An 18,405-nucleotide genomic window follows, 5' to 3' on the forward strand; every position below is an offset into this window, starting at 1 on the left:
GAACATTATTCTTGTTTCTTTCTTCTAAAATCACTTTAACAAATAAAAATGTAGGAAATATTTTTTTTCCTCTTAATCTCATTTTATCAAAAGAAAAGACATAAAGTAACACCTGAACTTGTCCCGAATTTTCAAGAAGACACCTTAACTATGGGGCATCCTATTACCGCACTAAATAATCTTGAACTGATATTATCACATCATTTTTTGTCCACCTGACATAAAGAGTGTGTTCACTCTCTCAAAGAGAGTGAGCAACCTAAACTAACTAATATAATTTTATTTTACAAGTATATTATTATAAAATATATTTTCTTATTAATTTAACTTTTTTCCTTATTATTTTTTCTCTTTCTTTCTTCTTCAAAAATCCATTGTCATCTCCATTGAACCTTCTCACTTTCAATGTCACCACTCACCATTTTTACCACAACTTCACCTTCCATTTTTTTACGACTATTAGTTTTTCTCTTTAATTTTAAAACTTTATCCAAATATTTTCTTACCTTTCGAACAATTTGATAAACCCATTAGAGATTATTTAAAAAAAAAAAAAGATAAACCCATTAGATTTCAAGATGATTAGAAGGTATCATATAGTTTTTTTAAATCTGATTTCAATCAAGTTCTTTCAATTTTTGGGGAATTCATTGATTCTTTTAAAAATTATGATTTCTAATTTTGAAGTTATATGAAAAAGGAGTAATTGATGATACCTTCAAAAATTTAAATTTTCTTAGAAAAATAATTAGTTTTGTTATCAATAATTCAATAAAGTTTAGAAAATAGTATGATTGAAGATGAAGTGGAATTCAAGATGAAATCAAAATTAAAATAAGTCAAAAAGTAAGAGAGAGAGAAAGAAACAAAAATAAAGAAAAAACTTAAAATGAAATATATATATATATATATATATATATAATTAAATTAACATGTGTCATGTAATGATTGGTGTGTGATAACACTTGCTTCTTAAAATTCGAGGCTGATCGAAAAATAATATAATAATATCAGTTCAAAATTGTTCAGTGAGGTAATTGGACAGTTGCAAAGTTAAGGTGTCTTTTTGAAAATTCGAGACAACTTCAGTGGTGACTTTATGTCTTTTCTCTTTTATCAATTAAAATGTAATAACTTCATGTACCCTTTTGATAGATAATATATGTTATATATATAAGCATAGTAAATCCATCATTAATTTATATTTATATAACGATAAAAAATAATGATAATAAAATAAGAAATATTTTCTTCTTTTTTTCTGAATTGAAGTAAGATAAACATTTGCTAATTTAAAAAACATTATTAGAAAAAGAATGTGTTTTGACCCATTAAATAACAATAAGAGCATTTTTGGATCAAAGTATTGACGACAAGGGTATTTTTGGACCAAACTACAAACGGAGGACATTTTTGTTTCTTTCGCATAGTTTAAGGGCATTTTTGAACCAAAGTATTGACGGTAAGGACATTTTTTAGCCAAACTATAAACGGAGGATATTTTTATTCTTTTCACATAGTTTAAGGGTATTTTCGACCCTTTCCCCAAAAATCAATATCAAACCAATAACCCAATTTTTTTTAAAAAAAAATCATTTATTCATCAACGAGTAAATATCTCAAAAGGACTTTAAGAAATTATGTAGAAAAGTCATTCAGCTGTTGATATAAAATAAATTTGAATGACTTTGCACATAATTTTTCAAAGTTAAGTGATTTTTTAAAATATTTACTCGTTCATTAACTTAATAGTACCAACTCAATAACATTTTTTCGATTTAATTTTTGCATTCTTCTCAAATATCATAACAACCAAATCAGGCTATATAATTTTTCAATTATATATAAATCTCATAGCTACCGTACCATTTCCACCTGTAATGAGATGTCGGTAGTCGAGATGGGTAATTGAATTGTGTAAGTAGTGTTATGGTAAAAGAATAAGTTCATATACTCTCTTTGTCCCAATGTGTTTTAGAACACTTTCTTTTTTAGTCTATCTCAAAATAAACATCACATTTCTATACTTGAAAACAACTTAATGTAAAGACATAATACATAAATATGTCATTTAATTTAGCTTCAGTTGACATCTAAGCTCTCCAACAGTGAGTGTGCACAAATAGACACTTAAATTTGTATAAAATTGAATAAATAGACATATTTATTCTACTTGGTATACTACATGACAATTATGTGTCTTATGTGGCGACCGATATGTATTATGTCACGTAAAACGTGTATATTTGCTTGTTCAATTTTATACAAATTTAAGTGTCTAGTTATGCATACTCAAAGCAGGGGTGACTCAATGCCTTTAAAAATGAGGCATACGCCTTAGGGGATAGTGTATTAAAAGTGACAAAGTAGTTTGTTAATTAGGTAGGAGTCCTCCAAGTTTTAAATATTAGGTAGAAGTGACAAATATATAATTAATATTAATGAAATTAAAAAATCTTTCCTCAACAGCCCCAAACTTTTAACTTTTATACTTTTATCCCATATTTTTTACCTCAAAATACCTAAAATTTTACTAAAATATATGAGAAGTCCCTTTTTTTAATTGGAGACTTGTGAGGCATTCTCACCTCATTTTTCCGTTATATGAAGGAAGGTAGAGAGTGTGTATATATATGGAGAGAGATAAAAGATGAAAATGGGTAAGTGAGGACGCTGTAGTTGAAAATGAGCGTTGACGCAGTTATGGAAGTAAACCCTATTCCTACTGAAAGGGAAACCAACTTTATACATTATCATTCTCTTCATCCGCCGTTTTCTTTCCCTCTCTCTTTCTTTCTTTCCAAATCCGAACTTTCCTCAATCCTTCAGCTTTTTCAACATCTTTTTTGCTTTCTTATTGATTTGCTGCTATGGGGAAGCCTACTGGGAAGAAGAAAACTCAAATCATATCTGCAAATGTCAAACATGGCACTTCTAAAGCATTTGATGAAGATACTGCTGTATTCATCACTATGTCTCAAGAATTGAAGGAAGAAGGGAACAAGCTTTTTCAGAAGCATGATCATGAGGGGTCTATGTTGAAGTATGAGAAGGCTCTTAATTTGCTTCCACCTAATCATATTGATGTTGCTTATTTGCATACTAATATGGCTGCTTGTTATATGCAAATTGGTCTTGGTGATTACCCAAGAGCAATAACTGAATGTAACTTGGCACTTCAAGTTGCTCCGAAGTATACTAAAGCTTTGATGAAGAGAGCAAAGTGTTATCAATCATTGAATAGGCTTGAATTGGCTTTAAGGGATGTTAACCTTGTTTTGAGTATTGAACCCAATAATTTGACTGCGCTTGATATTGCAGGGGCGTTGGAACAGAAAGGTGTAAAAATTGAAGAATTGGAAGTTGTTGTTGAGCCTCCGGTTTCTACTAAGGTTGTAAAATCTACAAAGAAGAGTAACAAATTTGACAGAAAGAAGGTTGAGGAAAACAAGGTGGTTGTGGAGGAGAAAAGAAGTGTTAAGGAAGAAAAGATAGTGACAAGAACAGTCAAATTAGTATTTGAGGAGGATATTAGATGGGCACAGTTACCAGTGGATTGTAGTATTAGACTTGTGAGGGACATTGTTCTCGATCGATTCCCAAACTTGAAGGGTGCATTAATCAAGTATAGGGATCAAGAAGGTGACTTGGTTACTATAACCACCACTGATGAGCTTAGGTTGGTTGAATCATCTGCTGCTTCTCAGACTTCTTTAAGACTCTACGTTGTACAAGTTACGCCAGATAAAGAACCTGTATATGAGGGAATGAGTGGTGAAGAAGATATGAATTCCAGCAGTTACAAATCAACTATAGTCACAGATGATGGGCATCTGGAGAAAGAAAGGCAACTGAATAAAGGGACAACTTGTGTTGAAGACTGGATCATCCAATTTGCACGGCTGTTCAAAAATCATGTTGGCTTTGATTGCGACCCATATCTGGATCTTCATGAGATAGGTATGAAACTCTACTGTGAAACTATGGAAGACACTGTTACAGGTGAAGAAGCACAAGAGCTTTTTGGAATTGCTGCAGCTAAGTTCCAAGAGATGGCAGCTTTGTCTTTGTTTAATTGGGGAAATGTTCATATGTCCAGAGCAAGGAAGCGTGTATACTTTACTGAAGATGGCTCTCGGGAGTCTCTGTTGAAACAGGTTAAATCTGCATATGACTGGGCTGAAAAAGAATATGAAATGGCAGGAAGTAGGTATGGAGAGGCTCTTAGGCTCAAGCCTGATTTCTATGAAGGCCTTCTTGCACTTGGTCAGCAGCAGTTTGAACACGCAAAACTCTCCTGGTACTATTTGATTGGAAGCAAAGTTGAGTTAGAGACGGGGACTTGTGCAGAGATCTTGGAGCTGTATAACAAGGCTGAGGATAGCATGGAAAGAGGAACAGAAATGTGGGAGGAGATGGAAGAACAACGTCTTAATGGACTCTCCAAAAATGATGAATATAAAGCTCTATTGCAGAAAATGGGATTGGATGGTCTACTTAAAGATAAACCAGCCGAAGAATCTGAGGAGCAAGCTGCAAACATGAGATCTCAGATTTACCTCTTATGGGGTACCATGCTCTACGAACGTTCCGTGGTGGAATTTAAGCTGGGACTACCAACTTGGGAAGAATGTTTGGAGGTTGCAATGGAAAAGTTTGAGCTAGCTGGAGCATCTCAAATTGATATTGCGGTTATGATAAAGAACCACTGTTCCAATGAAACTGCTCTTGAAGGTAAAATATGAACAAAATTTTTTCTTTCTATTTTACATACATTTTATGCTGAATTAAGTGATATATTTCCTTGCCATCTTGCACCTGTTCCTTTCCAGGTTTTAAGGTCGATGAGATAGTGCAGGCATGGAAAGAGATGTATGATACTAATAGGTGGCAGACTGGGGTGCCAGCTTTCAGGCTAGAACCATTATTCCGTCGCCGAGTTTCAAATCTCCACACTGTATTGGAAAATCTTTGAGTTACAATATCTGTGATTGATCATTACATGGGAGCAAAGGATATCTGTCATTACCTCTCAATTTTGTGTGGCTGTATGTTGCCAAGTCAATGGGTCAGTCTGCTTTTCCATTTTCTTGGTTTTTTACAATAAGTTCATCTTTTGCATGCTAGTATTGCTAAATTTTGTGAGAGGAAGTTGAAGCACATTACAGTTGTGGTATGTTATGTTGCTCTCTATGCAGTCATCCTTAAATTTATTATGCAGAAAACATAAGTATATTCAAATTGTAGGGAAGGTAAAGAGAACAGAATATTTCAAAGATGCATATTAATTGCAGTAGAATGTCATTTTATGGCAAAGTTTTTCTGTCTTAATTAAAACATTTATCACCTAGCATCCAAGGATGTGACTTAGTGGTAAATGAAGTGGGCTTAGACCCATGAGGTCTCAGGTCCAAATTCCAATAGAGACAAAAACAAGTGATGATTCTTTTTCATATCTGTCCTAGACTTGGTGGACAAAGTTACCTGGTACCATATCTTGTGGAATTATCAAAGGTGCATGCAAGCTGGGTCTGACACCACAATTATAAAAATATAATCACCTAATTAGAACTAGTTATCATGATTGTTATCAAAAGTCTTTTGAGTGACTGTTCTTGCCTGGTTGAGGATTTGTCATGCAGTCATTTCATTTACCAGTCAAAATGTTTATCTAGCTGTCATTTTGAACAGGTCTCAACATAGAATCAGACTAGGGTGAGCATTCGGTACTTCGGTTCTTTCGAACTTCGGTTTGGTATTTTAGTTTTCGGGTTTTCAATAGTGTGTACCGAATACCGTACCAAACTAATTCGGTTCCTCAGTATTTATTTAAATGAAACAGCTAATGGAAGTGCCAAACATCCAGACCCTTGCTATCATTCTTGGGTGTGGTGTAGGTAATCTGCCCACAGAGTATACCTAGGGATGCCTTTAGGCAGAAAAACATAAGGATGTGGAGATTTGGGATAGCATTATAGAGAAAGCTAACAAGAAGTTGGCTCAGTGGAAAGCCCAGTATCTTTCACTAGGAGGAAGGGTCACACTAATCAACTCAGTGTTGGACTCGCTTCCCACCTATGTGATGTCTCTATTTCCTATACCTGCAATTGTGATTAAGAAGCTAAACAAATTGAGGAGAGACTTCCTATGGAAAGGCAACAAGGAAAGGGCATGATAGGGTGGCAACCTTTTTGTGTGAAGTGGAGAATTTCGCTGGCACCACAATGCAATCTGATTCACTGAGATGGCATCTTTCAAAGGATGACATTTTCTCTGTGAAAAATGTACAAGAGGGACAATAGTGTGAGCAAGGTGAGTGCTCAAGCAAATGGAAGAGCATGGCTCCCGTCAATGTTAAATGCTTCACTTGGCTTGTGGTGAAGAGAGCATGATTGACACATGACATGAGGTTCTACAAAAGAAGGGGAGAATAGTAGTGACAATATGTTTTTTGTGTAATGAGACTTGGGGAGACAAATAACCATCTTTTTTTACATTTAATGTTTACTTCACAATTGTGGAACCTATTTCTCAGCCTCACAAATACTGAGTGGACAATGCCTGAGTATACTGCTGACTTGATGAGCTGCTGGATGAAAAGAGGGGGTAGCAAGAGTCAGAAAAACTGGTGGAGGATAATTCCTTTAATATATATGGTGGACAGTATGGAAAGAAAGAAATGGGAGATGTTTTGAAGACAAGATCAGGTCCATACATGATGTGAAATGGAACTGCTTAGTGTTTTTATTCTCTTGGTGCTAAGGAAATTGTATAGAGGAAGTAGATGAGCAGGTAGATTTCTTAGGTGCTCTGTAAAGCTTAGAGTCTAACCTTACTACCCTGTAATTTTTTTGGAGGTGGCCAACATTCCTTAATGCTGAAGAATACAACAGTACTAAACTACTAATTATCAAAAAAAAAAAAAATTATAATTGCTCAAGGCAAACAACAGCTTAAATTTAGCAACAGCCAGCTTAAAATTCAGCAAACGCACCAGCCAAACAACTAACAGCACCACAGTAACTTAAAATTCAGCAGCACTGCAGGTCTGCAGCAGCTTAAATTTGCAAGCACAAAAGTCAGCCAAAGTGAACACCATGTCTTAAAATGAAAATGCAGCCTCACTAGTCACTAAGGCAAATCAAGCAGCAGCCAAACAACTAACAACTGCCTTTCGCTAAGGGATAAACTAGCAACAACCAAATACAAATATAAATCCATCATCAAAAACAAGCAATCACAAATTAAGTCTAAAATTCACGAAATTCAATACATAGGGTTATTACGGATCAGCCTTTCTTGATAGATACGATGCTCAAGACATCTCTTGATGTGATTCATTAAATTACTTGTCCCATTAGTTCTTGGATGATAATTATCACACCACATGTCAAGCACCTTGCTTTCTGCCTTTCTTCATTGTCTTGAACCATGATAAAATGTTCCCAAACCAGTGACCGAACTTTAGGAGGCATGGACTTGAACCTAATAAAAAGTAAGATAAAACCAGATGTTAGAATATAGCTTTCAAGATGAAAGAATAAAATTACAAAGTACGAAAGGATATTACCAAACAAATAAAGTATTGAACTCACCACTAGTAGCAAATTGCAATCCTACATCAACAATGCAAGATTCTCTTCCATTCGTTGCCATCTCTAAAATAATTTAATCAAATACTTCATACAACATAAACATGTATTTTATTTTGCAGCACACAAAACATGATACAAAACCTTACCAATTTCAAATTGCTCATGATACTCCCAAGTTTTCTTTAGCACGAATAGGATTAGTCTCTTCTCTAAGCTAATCCTGGACACAAACAAGCGTTTGTACACATTTAGGTGGTAATGAGCTTCTAAATGGTTCTCAACGCTGTCCATTGACCACTAGGCCACACCCTTTGGTGCACAAAGTATAAATTTTGTAAACTGCATTACTTATGGAACATGAATTTTTTTCACCTTGGAGCATTTTTTGCTTATCTCTAGCCAAACAGTCCATAGAATGCATAATGTAATAGTCTTTCAGAGCATCCTCAAAGTTCTGTATACTCTCTGGTCCTTGTCACAGCTCAACAAGCTCTTAATATCCATTGACATGACTCAACATAATCCAAACACCCTCCAAAAATAATAATCTAAAGATCATGGCCTATGAAGATCCAAGCATTTTCTCCTGATGACTTCACTACATGTGGACCAAATGATAAATCTTATTCTATTTTCAGTTGTGTGGTTGAAGTAGCAGACAGGGGCTAAGTGAAGAGGTTTTTGGAGTAGCCTGCAAATGAGTGCTAAACCAGTAAATTAGGATTTTATATTGTCTTTGGTCTAGGTTATCTTTTTCTTAATCCTCAAGCTGAGCTATCTTGAAGATGCTGTTGAGTCTCCCACATCGGTTAAGGCATGGGGGATTTGGTCTCTTTATATCACTTGGACAACCCTCCTCTCAGAGCTAGCTTTTGAGGTTGAGTTAGACCCATGATCCATTTATCATGGTATCAGAGTCAAGTCCATCCCAATTCAGATTTATCATTTGGTCTCTTTATATTAAATTGTCGCGCTTCTAATGTCCAAACCTGGGCATGAGGAGAGGTGTTGACTTAAGTATCCCGCATCGGCTAAGGAATGTGGTCTCTTTATATGGCCTGGATTATCCTCCCCTCATGAACTGGTTTTTGGGGTTGAGTTAGGTCTAAGATCTATTTTTTTTTACAGAAGCCAAACCATGTAAAATTGCTATTTCTATATCATATGACTGTTCGTTGGAAGTCTTGCAACTCGTGTTTTGGGTGGTTAGAACCTCACCAAAACATTTGTCAGCTAGCGTCTGTTATATCTGAATATTTTTGGTAACCGTGGTGTTCGGGTCAGCTTGTGTGCACCTCAACTAATTCCACGGGATACCTATCACCTCCCACCTACAGCAGGTATCAGGAAACTCTGCTCAGCAAGGCTAGAATAGATGGGAAGAACTGTCATATCTACTTTGGATTGTCGAGAAACAGAAAACTACATGGTTTACTACTTCATCCCCTCTGCAAAACAAAATAGCTGGGATTTTTGGGGTAAGACTTTAGGAGAAACCTCAGTCCATTACTCCATTTGGAGGTGAAGGAAGAGAAAATAACTTGCTTTTTTACATTTTTGTTGTGGAAAGATAATCTCATATAGAAGAGTTGTAGCTAATATAATGCAGTATAGTCTCTTAGGCCCAATTATCTGTCAATTAGATTGGCTTGTTGCATAATCCATGTACACGTAAACTTTCCCCCCTGCTATTCAAGTGACTAGTGAGGATGTATAGCTTGCATTCAGAAGTGTAATTATGCACATATCAGTGACTAGTGAGGATGTATAGCTTGCATTCAGAAGTGTAATTATGCACATATCAGTGACTAGTGAGGATGTATAGCTTGCATTCAGAAGTGTAATTATGCACATATCAGTGACTAGTGAGGATGTATAGCTTGCATTCAGAAGTGTAATTATGCACATATCAGTGACTAGTGAGGATGTATAGCTTGCATTCAGAAGTGTAATTATGCACATATCAGTGACTAGTGAGGATGTATAGCTTGCATTCAGAAGTGTAATTATGCACATATCAGGATGTGCATTTGCTCTATGTGAATAGAATCAAGATTTGGTGACAAAGTCATCAGAAACTATGCAGAACCTTATTTGGCTGCTTTCATTATAATATTGACATCAGTATTGTTACCTTCTGCTCTTCTACAGCTGAATATGGTTCACATTTTGTTCCTTTTAGCTTGTGTAACATCTGACCTTGATTTCAGCCACAAAATAATTTGTGTGCAACTTTAGAAACATCTTTTCCTTGTTATTTCATTTCTGGAGGTGGATTGTCATTTTCTTTGATTTTATTTGTAAAGGGCCCATTCGAAAGTATCCTCTATGTATAAGATATTCATATACATTTTCACTGTAAACCTCTTCCAGCCTGAAATGCTTAATCTACTTACTAACTCGATTTTCTCATGTTCTCTGCAGGTTTGTTTTTTGGTTGATTATTTGTTCATGATCAGATTTTTGCTTTAGGAGCAAAGAGCTGAGTGTGTTGGATTTTGAAGAGATTGGTTTGTGAAGGTTTTTTTGTATTACTCATTTGTTTTTGTGGTTTTGGTTATTCTTCATCACAAAGTAGGGTCTTTGTGATTTGCATTCATTTTTTTTACACAAGCTCAAGATAAGAGTGAATCAGCATTGAATTTGTAAGATTGGTGTTGTTAAAATTAGAAAATGGTATGTTCATTCATAGACGAAGAATATAAATACATATATACAAGTATTTATTTGAGATGCTCCTTTCTAGCACACCTTTCTCATCCTATTTGTCCTAGGGCAGTTTAGTTTGATTTGGTTTAGTATTTCACTTGAAAGAGATTAGATCAAACTGGTGGATATACATATATTTACTATTGTTATCTATCTATATCTATATATCTATCTATACGATTTCAAAAACATGAAGACTCTTAGAAATGTTGATTGAACCTTTTGCATTCATTAAAAAATTCTACAATAAATGAAATTGTTATTTACTATTTTTCTCAAATTATTATTTGATTATCTTTTTATAATATTTTTAATTAGAATAAAATTGTAATTATGTCTATATCTTAATAATTGCAGTATCGTTTTTCAAATATTACCAACACATTACTTAAATATGATGGCAAAAAGATCAACTACCATTAGAACCTTTTGAAGAATCAAAGAAAACAATCTTAGGTGATGGATTTTCATGGTCTTCACTTTTCATCTTTTCTGTTTGTTTGGATGAAAAAGAGATTTGAATTTTCTTTTTCTAGAAAGAGTTACTCCCTTTTGATCTTTACGCAAGAAAAAATAGAAATTTTGGCCCCTCCCACAATGAAGATTGTCAGTATTTGAAAGTACTTTTAAAGTAAAAAAATGGTATTTGAAAATTGAAATAATACTGTTGGAGTAATAATTTAAAATTGGAGTAGAAATCCTATGTTATTTAGGATTTGTTAATTAATATTTATTTAATTAATATTTTGTTAAAATTTGTTTGTCCAAATTCCAGAGGTGACTCAAACCCATTGGTGGCCTAAGGCCAAATTAAACGATATGCCTCAATTTTTAATTTTGAAAAACTTCTTTCGACTAAGGCGACTGTTACAGGAATTGTTAACATTATTCTATAAGCAATATAAACATTTGAAAAAGAATCAAACTTTTTTATTTGATTGAGTATTTCGATTAGAGTATTATCTTCTACTTTTATGATTTTTTCTTAACACTTTTAATTCAGAAAATAAGTCTAAACCGTCATTATCGGAGTGAATATTATGTTTTAAGGAACATTCAAGATTAAGACAATATTTTTTTTAAATTCTCGTCATCTAATGATCTCAAATTTTCCCACTAAATAGAAAATCAAAAATATTTTCATATGTTTCAAATTGTTCAAATCTATTTTGATGTGAAAAGATGGCTTGATCTACTATGTATAAGAAGTAATCAACTCTAAAAGATTCTTTAAGTGGTTCTGTGATTTCAATATCAACATTCTCATCAAATTGTTTCTTTATGTAAATTACACGTTTCTTACGAGATTCAGGTTACAAATTTATCTCTAATGCAATTTTCTTAGCTAAAATCATAGCAGTTGTAAATCCTTCTTCTCCATATGTTTTAAAAAAAACTAGACCATTTAATTGATCAATAGCGACATCAATATGCTTATCTTTTGATTGTAATTTTTTGCTAATTGAATTAACAACAAATAATACATCATACCAAATAGTCTTATCCAATAAAAATTTAAAATTTCCAAGCTCAAAAGTTGTTAAACAATTAGCTTACTTTTAATTTTTGGATCATCACTAACTTCTACTACTTTAATTAAAACATATTTTATCTATGGAGTTTCAAATCTTATTGCTTTAACACTTCAATATGGCTTTCCTATCGTGCTTGTGACAATGATTTAAGAATTAAACTAAATACGCTATCTTTTAAAAAAATTCACCGCTTAGTGGACGAAGAAAATAATGAATATCTACGTTGTACCACTCCAAAGAAAGATATAGCTTTCGTACAAGAATTAACCATATCACCAAGTACCAAATTTAGATTATGACACCACATTAGTCACGTCCTTAGTCTTTTACTAAGCACATGTGCGGCACTTGACAACTTGCTCACGTTCTTGCACCACTTGTTCACGATCTTGCTATACCAAGTCAGCCTAAAATTCTAGGAATTGCTAAGAGAATGAAAGAATGAACACAATAAGATTGCTTGAAAAGATTGTATTGTAGAGAACTTTGTTGATTTTTGTTGGATGATTTTACAAATGGATCCCTCTCTATTTATACTATTAACTTAGGGGTCGTGTAAATAATAATTGTTACATAAGTCCCTAGATATTTATAAAATAGTCCTTTCACTAGAATCTTCTACAATGCTAGAATATTTCAAGGACCTTCCATGCAAATCCTAAATACTCTACGAACTTCCATAAGAAATCTCTCTATTTCTCTAGAATCATTCACAAGGACAAGTTTTTCTCCTACGTAAGTCATCCACATGGGCAACTTTGTACCATGTGGCACTTATGTGATGTTTATGTGGCATGATAACATGACAGGTTGTCACACTCTCCCCCACCCGATGTTGCGACGACCACATCACATTACTTCTGCATAAACTTTTGAATCTTATTTTTGAATACCCACAAGTCCTCATACCGTTCTCGTGTAGCTTCTTCCGACTATTCTTCCAATGATTTTCCTTTCTAATTGTTGTGGAACACCAAAATAACTTTTTGTCTTCGTCTCCCTTAAAACTTGTAGTGGTGTCTAAGAACATCGGCCCCTCCTTCTTGATCCCCTTCACAAGTTGTATAGCTAAAAGTTGTGCTTGATTCTACTTGTGTGGTATAGTTATTGTAGGCACCATACATGTCCATTCTCGTTTCATGACCCAGAGACAATAGAGGTAGGGGTCAATCAAGGTATGACAATGTGTGAAGAAATATTACCCTAGAATAATGTCAAAGATATCCATCTTTGTAATGATAAAGTTTGGCATACCTTTCCAATTGCCCAATTTGATACGAACACCATTGGCAACACCATGAGCATTTTGAGGATCAACATTCACAGTTTTGATGCGAGAGTTAGTTGGAGCATACTTCAACTCTAGTCTCTTCGTTGCAGCCTCAGTCATAAAATTATGAGTTTCTCCACTGTCAACCTGTGCACTAGCAGGCTTATTATTTATGATGAGATCCACATACTGTTTTCTATTGTCGTTAACTTGGTTAGTTGACTTTGTGATGGCTCCACATAGTCCAATCACTCCTAGTTGAGTTTTGATCGAACTCTCTCCTTGCGCTTGCTCCTTCTGTTCACATACCATAGGGCTAAGACTCCTCAAGTCGGGACATTCCTTGAAGTTGTGTGGCCCTCTACATATGTATCAACCTTTTTCTCGGACTGTGCTTTATTTTCCGTATAGCTCTGACGACCAATTGACTTCTTATTATCAAACTTGTGGTTATCTAGAGTCTTGTGGTGTTATTGATGTACTTCCTTAGTTTTCCACAATCTTCTCCACCCTCAGTAATGTCATCTTCGATTTATTGCCTCTGTCTTTGTCATACTTCTCATTCCTGAAATCTATTAAAGACTTAGCTTCCACTATGGCTTGATCGATATCAGTGACTCTTTGGTGTTGCAATTCTTGCTTAGTCCAATTCCGCAACCTGTTCATTAAGTGGAACCACAAGCTATCATTGGTAAAGTTGGGAATTTGAAGTGTAAGGGTCGTGAACTCCATGACGTAGTCCCGAATGCTCCCTGTGTGCTTCAACTCCCTAAGTTTTCTTCTTACCTCATACACGCCATTTTTTGGGAAGAATTGCCACTTGAACTCGGCCTTGAACTGATCCTATGTGCTAATAGTGCACAAACCTCTCTCAGCATCAGTCGATTTGTGTCTCCACCATAGCATATCAAGTATAACAATGCAGTGTTGATCTTGACATCGTCGTCTCTTACATTTCCATGTCGGGAATAGTTCTACAAATGTCAAAGAAAGTTCTCTACTACTTGTGCATCACGAACTCCTTTGAACACTGGTTGCTTGGGAGCCTCATTTTAGCCTCCCTCGTCACAACAACATTCCTGGCGGTCCCAGTCCTTCCAACATTGACCTGCTCTTCGATTGCCTCTATCTTTGCCTTCATGGCATCAATAGTACGCAATGCATCTATGAGCTTGCACTCTAAGTTAGAGATGATGTGCTTCATCTCTATCTCAATTTGCGTACGCCCATTCAAGTCGCTTCAGATGTTTTCCATCTCTTCAAGAGTATGCCCTTCAAAATGCCTAGAGTGCATTCTACTTTCCCCAAGCATTGTCCAGATATCTCGACGGCATCCATCCCCACATTAACCTTCGTGATCCACTCTTTACTGAGTGTGACGTCCTCGAGTAGGACCTTCACATCATCCTCGATCGCCTCAGTGGTAGAAGGTTCTTGGGATGTAATCCTTTCATTTGGCTTAACCTCGAGTGGCACCTCCTGGTTCTTGTTGGCGGCATTCCTCTTTTTGCCATAACCCTTTTTGCCGGCAACATCCTAGGTGACGTTGACTTGAGTGTTAGCAACGTTGATTTCTCCATCGTTTGTCATTCTCTTAGTTGTAATATTGCTTTAATACCATGTTGTCACGTCCTTAGTCTTCTACTAAGCACACGTGCGATACTTGACAATTTTCTCACGTTCTTGCACCACTTGCTCACAATCTTGCTATGCCAAGTCAGCCTAAGATTCTAGGAATCGCTAAGAGAATGGAAGAAAGAACACAAGAGGATTGCTTGGAAAGATTGTGTTGTAGAGAACTTTGTTGATTTTTGCTTAATGATCTTACAAATGAATGCCCCTCTATTTATTCTATTAACTTAGGGGCTAAAGTGTAAATAATAGTTGTTACATCAATCCCTAGATATTTATAAAATAGTCTCCTCTCTAGAATCTTCTACAATGCAAGAAAATTCCAAGTACCTTCCATGCATATCCTAAAATCTCTAGGAACTTCCATAAGAAATCTTTCTATTTCTCTAGAATCATCCACAAGGACAAGTCTTTCTCCTACGTAAGTCATCCACATGAGCAATTTTGTGCCATGTTGCACTTACGTGGTGTTTATGTGACATGATGACATGGCGGGTTGTCACAACATGGTGTATAAAATGATCTAGGATCTATGTCAAGAAGTGTTTTTTGCACTCATTGGTGTTTTCCATTCATATTAGATCTGTTATCGTATTCTTGTCTCATTAAATTATAATATCAAGTGCAACACATTTTATTTCATCTAAACTAACTTCAAAAGTCCTTTTCCACTTGATCATCCACTTTTAAGAATTCAAAAAATATTCGATTATATTTATTGGAGTTGCCGAAATATCTACCCTCCATATTAGATAATTGGTCTTAATAACTTGTATCGGACGTGCAATTAGGTATATAGCAAAATATTTTGTTTTTTTTATAACTTCTTAAATAATTTTATTCTTAGGGTGTGTTTGGTATGAAGGAAAACATTTCCAAATCAACTCATTTTCCTCAAATTTAAGGAAAATGACTTCTCTTCAAAAATTAAGGTAAACATTTTCCAAAACTTTCCTCCAACTTCAAATTACAATTTTTTTGTTGAAAGAATAAATTTAAAACTTATTTTAAAAAATATTTTTCAACTTCAACTTTTTTATTTTTAACCCCACCCTCACCCCTCCCCTCCCAAAAAAAATAATATTAAAGTCAAAACTTAAAAAATATTTCCAATTTCAAATTTTTATTTTCACCCCTGAATCCCCCCCCCCCTAAAATATTTTTTAAAGTTTGTTTTTTAAAAATACTTTCAATTTCAAATTTTTATTTTTCATCCACCACCCCACCCCTACCCTGACCCACCCCCTCGGGGCCTGCCCCACTACCAGCCCTCCCCTCCCAGCCCCACGACCCCACCCTCCCCAAAAAAATTAAGTTTATTTTTTAAAAAATATTTTCAATTTCAATTCAAAAATCATTTTCTACTCTCTAGTAAAAATAAAATATATTTTTTCAAAAATATTTTTCATTCATAAATCAAACACTAAAAATATCTTTCCAGAAAATATTTTTTATTCACCAACCAAACATGAGAAAATAAGTCAAAAATCTATTTGTTTTCCAAGAAAATATTTTCCTTAATACCAAACACACCCCTAATTTCACTTGCCAATAAATTTATTAATTCATTTTGTAAATTATGTCCAAGATAATGATTATGAATTTCATCATGTTTGATTCATCGAATATGTTCTTGCATGATTGAATCAAATTCTGCAATCATTTCAATAAGACTTAAGAAGTTTTCATTATTTTCTTGATATATTTTTTCATTTCCCCCCTAAATGTCAAATTATTTTTTTTCAAAATTTTTTATCACGAAAATAATTTTTGATAATTCAGTTTTTCAATGTTCTCTATCTCTATTAATTTGATCTCGAACATTTTTATCAATTGTTTTATTATTATGCAATCTAAATTCTAAATTTGGTCTTGAACATTGATTGTTTCTTGAGTTCTAAGCTTAGTACTTATATTTTTTTAATCTCTACCACCTTCATTAGCTAATTTATTGTTCTTAGTATTAAAAGGCGTATTAAATAGCTTACAACAAAAATAAAATACTTTATTCAAATCTTTGGAATAAACTAACCATCTTCTTTCATGTTTTGCTCCATTTGCCAACTTTTAAAAATAATGTGTAGTAGAAAAGTGCTTTAAAAGTTAATCATTTGAAAAATATGCGTTGATAATTTTAATTGGTCCCTTTTCTACTAATAGATCTCTTAATATTCAACATTATTCCATTGACTAGAATCCTATGTGTTTTTAGGAGTATAATTATTTAATTCATTTAGAAGCTCTTGATTTTCTTAGGAATCTACGTCTGATTTTTCACTAATTTCCTCTCCTTCTTCTTTTTTAATTATATCATTACCTAACTCAACTTCAACTAAGTAAGTGACTTGTTCATCTAAAGACCATTCCCCTATGTTTTTTAAATTTAATTTGACATTATTTTTCAAAAATTTATCAAGAGCACCTTTTTGAGATTTTATCAAATTATCGATTTTTCTTTTTCTTTCAAGTTTTGAATGTGTAGACATTAAAATTTTGTGGGGAGGACTCTACAAGACGTGTTCAATTCGAGTTGAGACTCAACAAGGCGTGTTCAATTTCAATTAGAAGTCTTGGAGGCTACTCAACCATACACCCTAGTTCATGCCAATATAAATAGTACTATATTCTTTTGAAAATGCATCTCGAATATTCTGCCACAAATTCATGAAATATTCATAAAGAGATCAAAATCTCAAATATTCCACAAATTCATGGAATATTCATAAAGAGATCAAATCTAAATCACCTTAGTTCGAGAAATACGCCACTAACGTCCCTCGAATTATGGAGATCAAGTGCAAATCATCCAAGTTTGAGAAATACGCCATTAACGACCCTCGAATTACGGAAAATTCTAAAGAGAGAAGAATCAAGGGAGGAACGGAATGTACCCGCACATTGATTTATCAATAAAATCATGTTTCTTCATATTTTATTTGTGATTGTAGTTTATTTTTCTGTCACTTTAAAATTTGTTGCAAACAGAATGATTGGATTCAAATTTTCTAGTTGACATATTAAAATTCTAACAAATATTTTAAACATTATCTACAATATCAAATAAAAAATCTAAGATACATAAGACACAAAAATAAAGTAGAAATTAGAATGAATAATTTAATGCATTTCAACTTCAAGAACTATAAACACTTATTTTTCAAAAAAGAATTTGACTGCCTCAATATTTTTTTCCAAAATTTAATGCATAAACTATGTTCTCTTGAAGTTGAAATTATCAATGGAACAGATAAAAATTCTTAAGCTTTGAATAAGAGAAAGGGAGAATGGAAGAATAGAAAGGAGAAAGAGAGAAGAAATAGAAAAGAGGAAGAGAGAAGAATATATATATATATATATATATATATATCAGATAAAGAAATGATAACTTGCAAAAAAAAATTAAAAAGTACAATATTCTACTTTTTATTGAAAAGTTAAAAAGTGAATAGTCATATCAAATTTACATCCATTAATTCGTTTGGAATTGAAATTTCTAGTTCTAATTTTATTTTATTTTGATTTAGTCCTAACTAGTAAACTAAAAAATGGGGCCTCCCATATTTGGGGGCCTAAGGCCAGAGACTTTATTTTCCACAATGAATTGTAGTTGTCCCTGCCTAGTTCATATAGTAATAAATTTTCTAGTCCTAATTTAATTTGGTTT

General features: G+C 33.8%; 1 protein-coding gene across 1 annotated transcript; it reads left to right on the forward strand.

Moving 5' to 3' along the window:
* The first annotated feature begins 2,659 nt into the window (after positions 1 to 2,659).
* On the forward strand, positions 2,660 to 10,340 carry LOC102599124 (uncharacterized). Its single transcript, XM_006343455.2, has 3 exons — positions 2,660 to 4,734; positions 4,833 to 5,068; positions 10,020 to 10,340. The coding sequence occupies exons 1-2, from the start codon at positions 2,871 to 2,873 to the stop codon at positions 4,973 to 4,975; spliced, it is 2,007 nt and encodes a 668-aa protein (XP_006343517.1). The 5' UTR covers positions 2,660 to 2,870; the 3' UTR covers positions 4,976 to 5,068; positions 10,020 to 10,340.
* Positions 10,341 to 18,405: the final 8,065 nt, after the last annotated feature.

Source organism: Solanum tuberosum, unplaced genomic scaffold (genome assembly GCF_000226075.1).
Source record: "Solanum tuberosum cultivar DM 1-3 516 R44 unplaced genomic scaffold, SolTub_3.0 scf00045, whole genome shotgun sequence".
Classification (NCBI taxonomy): domain Eukaryota; kingdom Viridiplantae; phylum Streptophyta; class Magnoliopsida; order Solanales; family Solanaceae; genus Solanum; species Solanum tuberosum.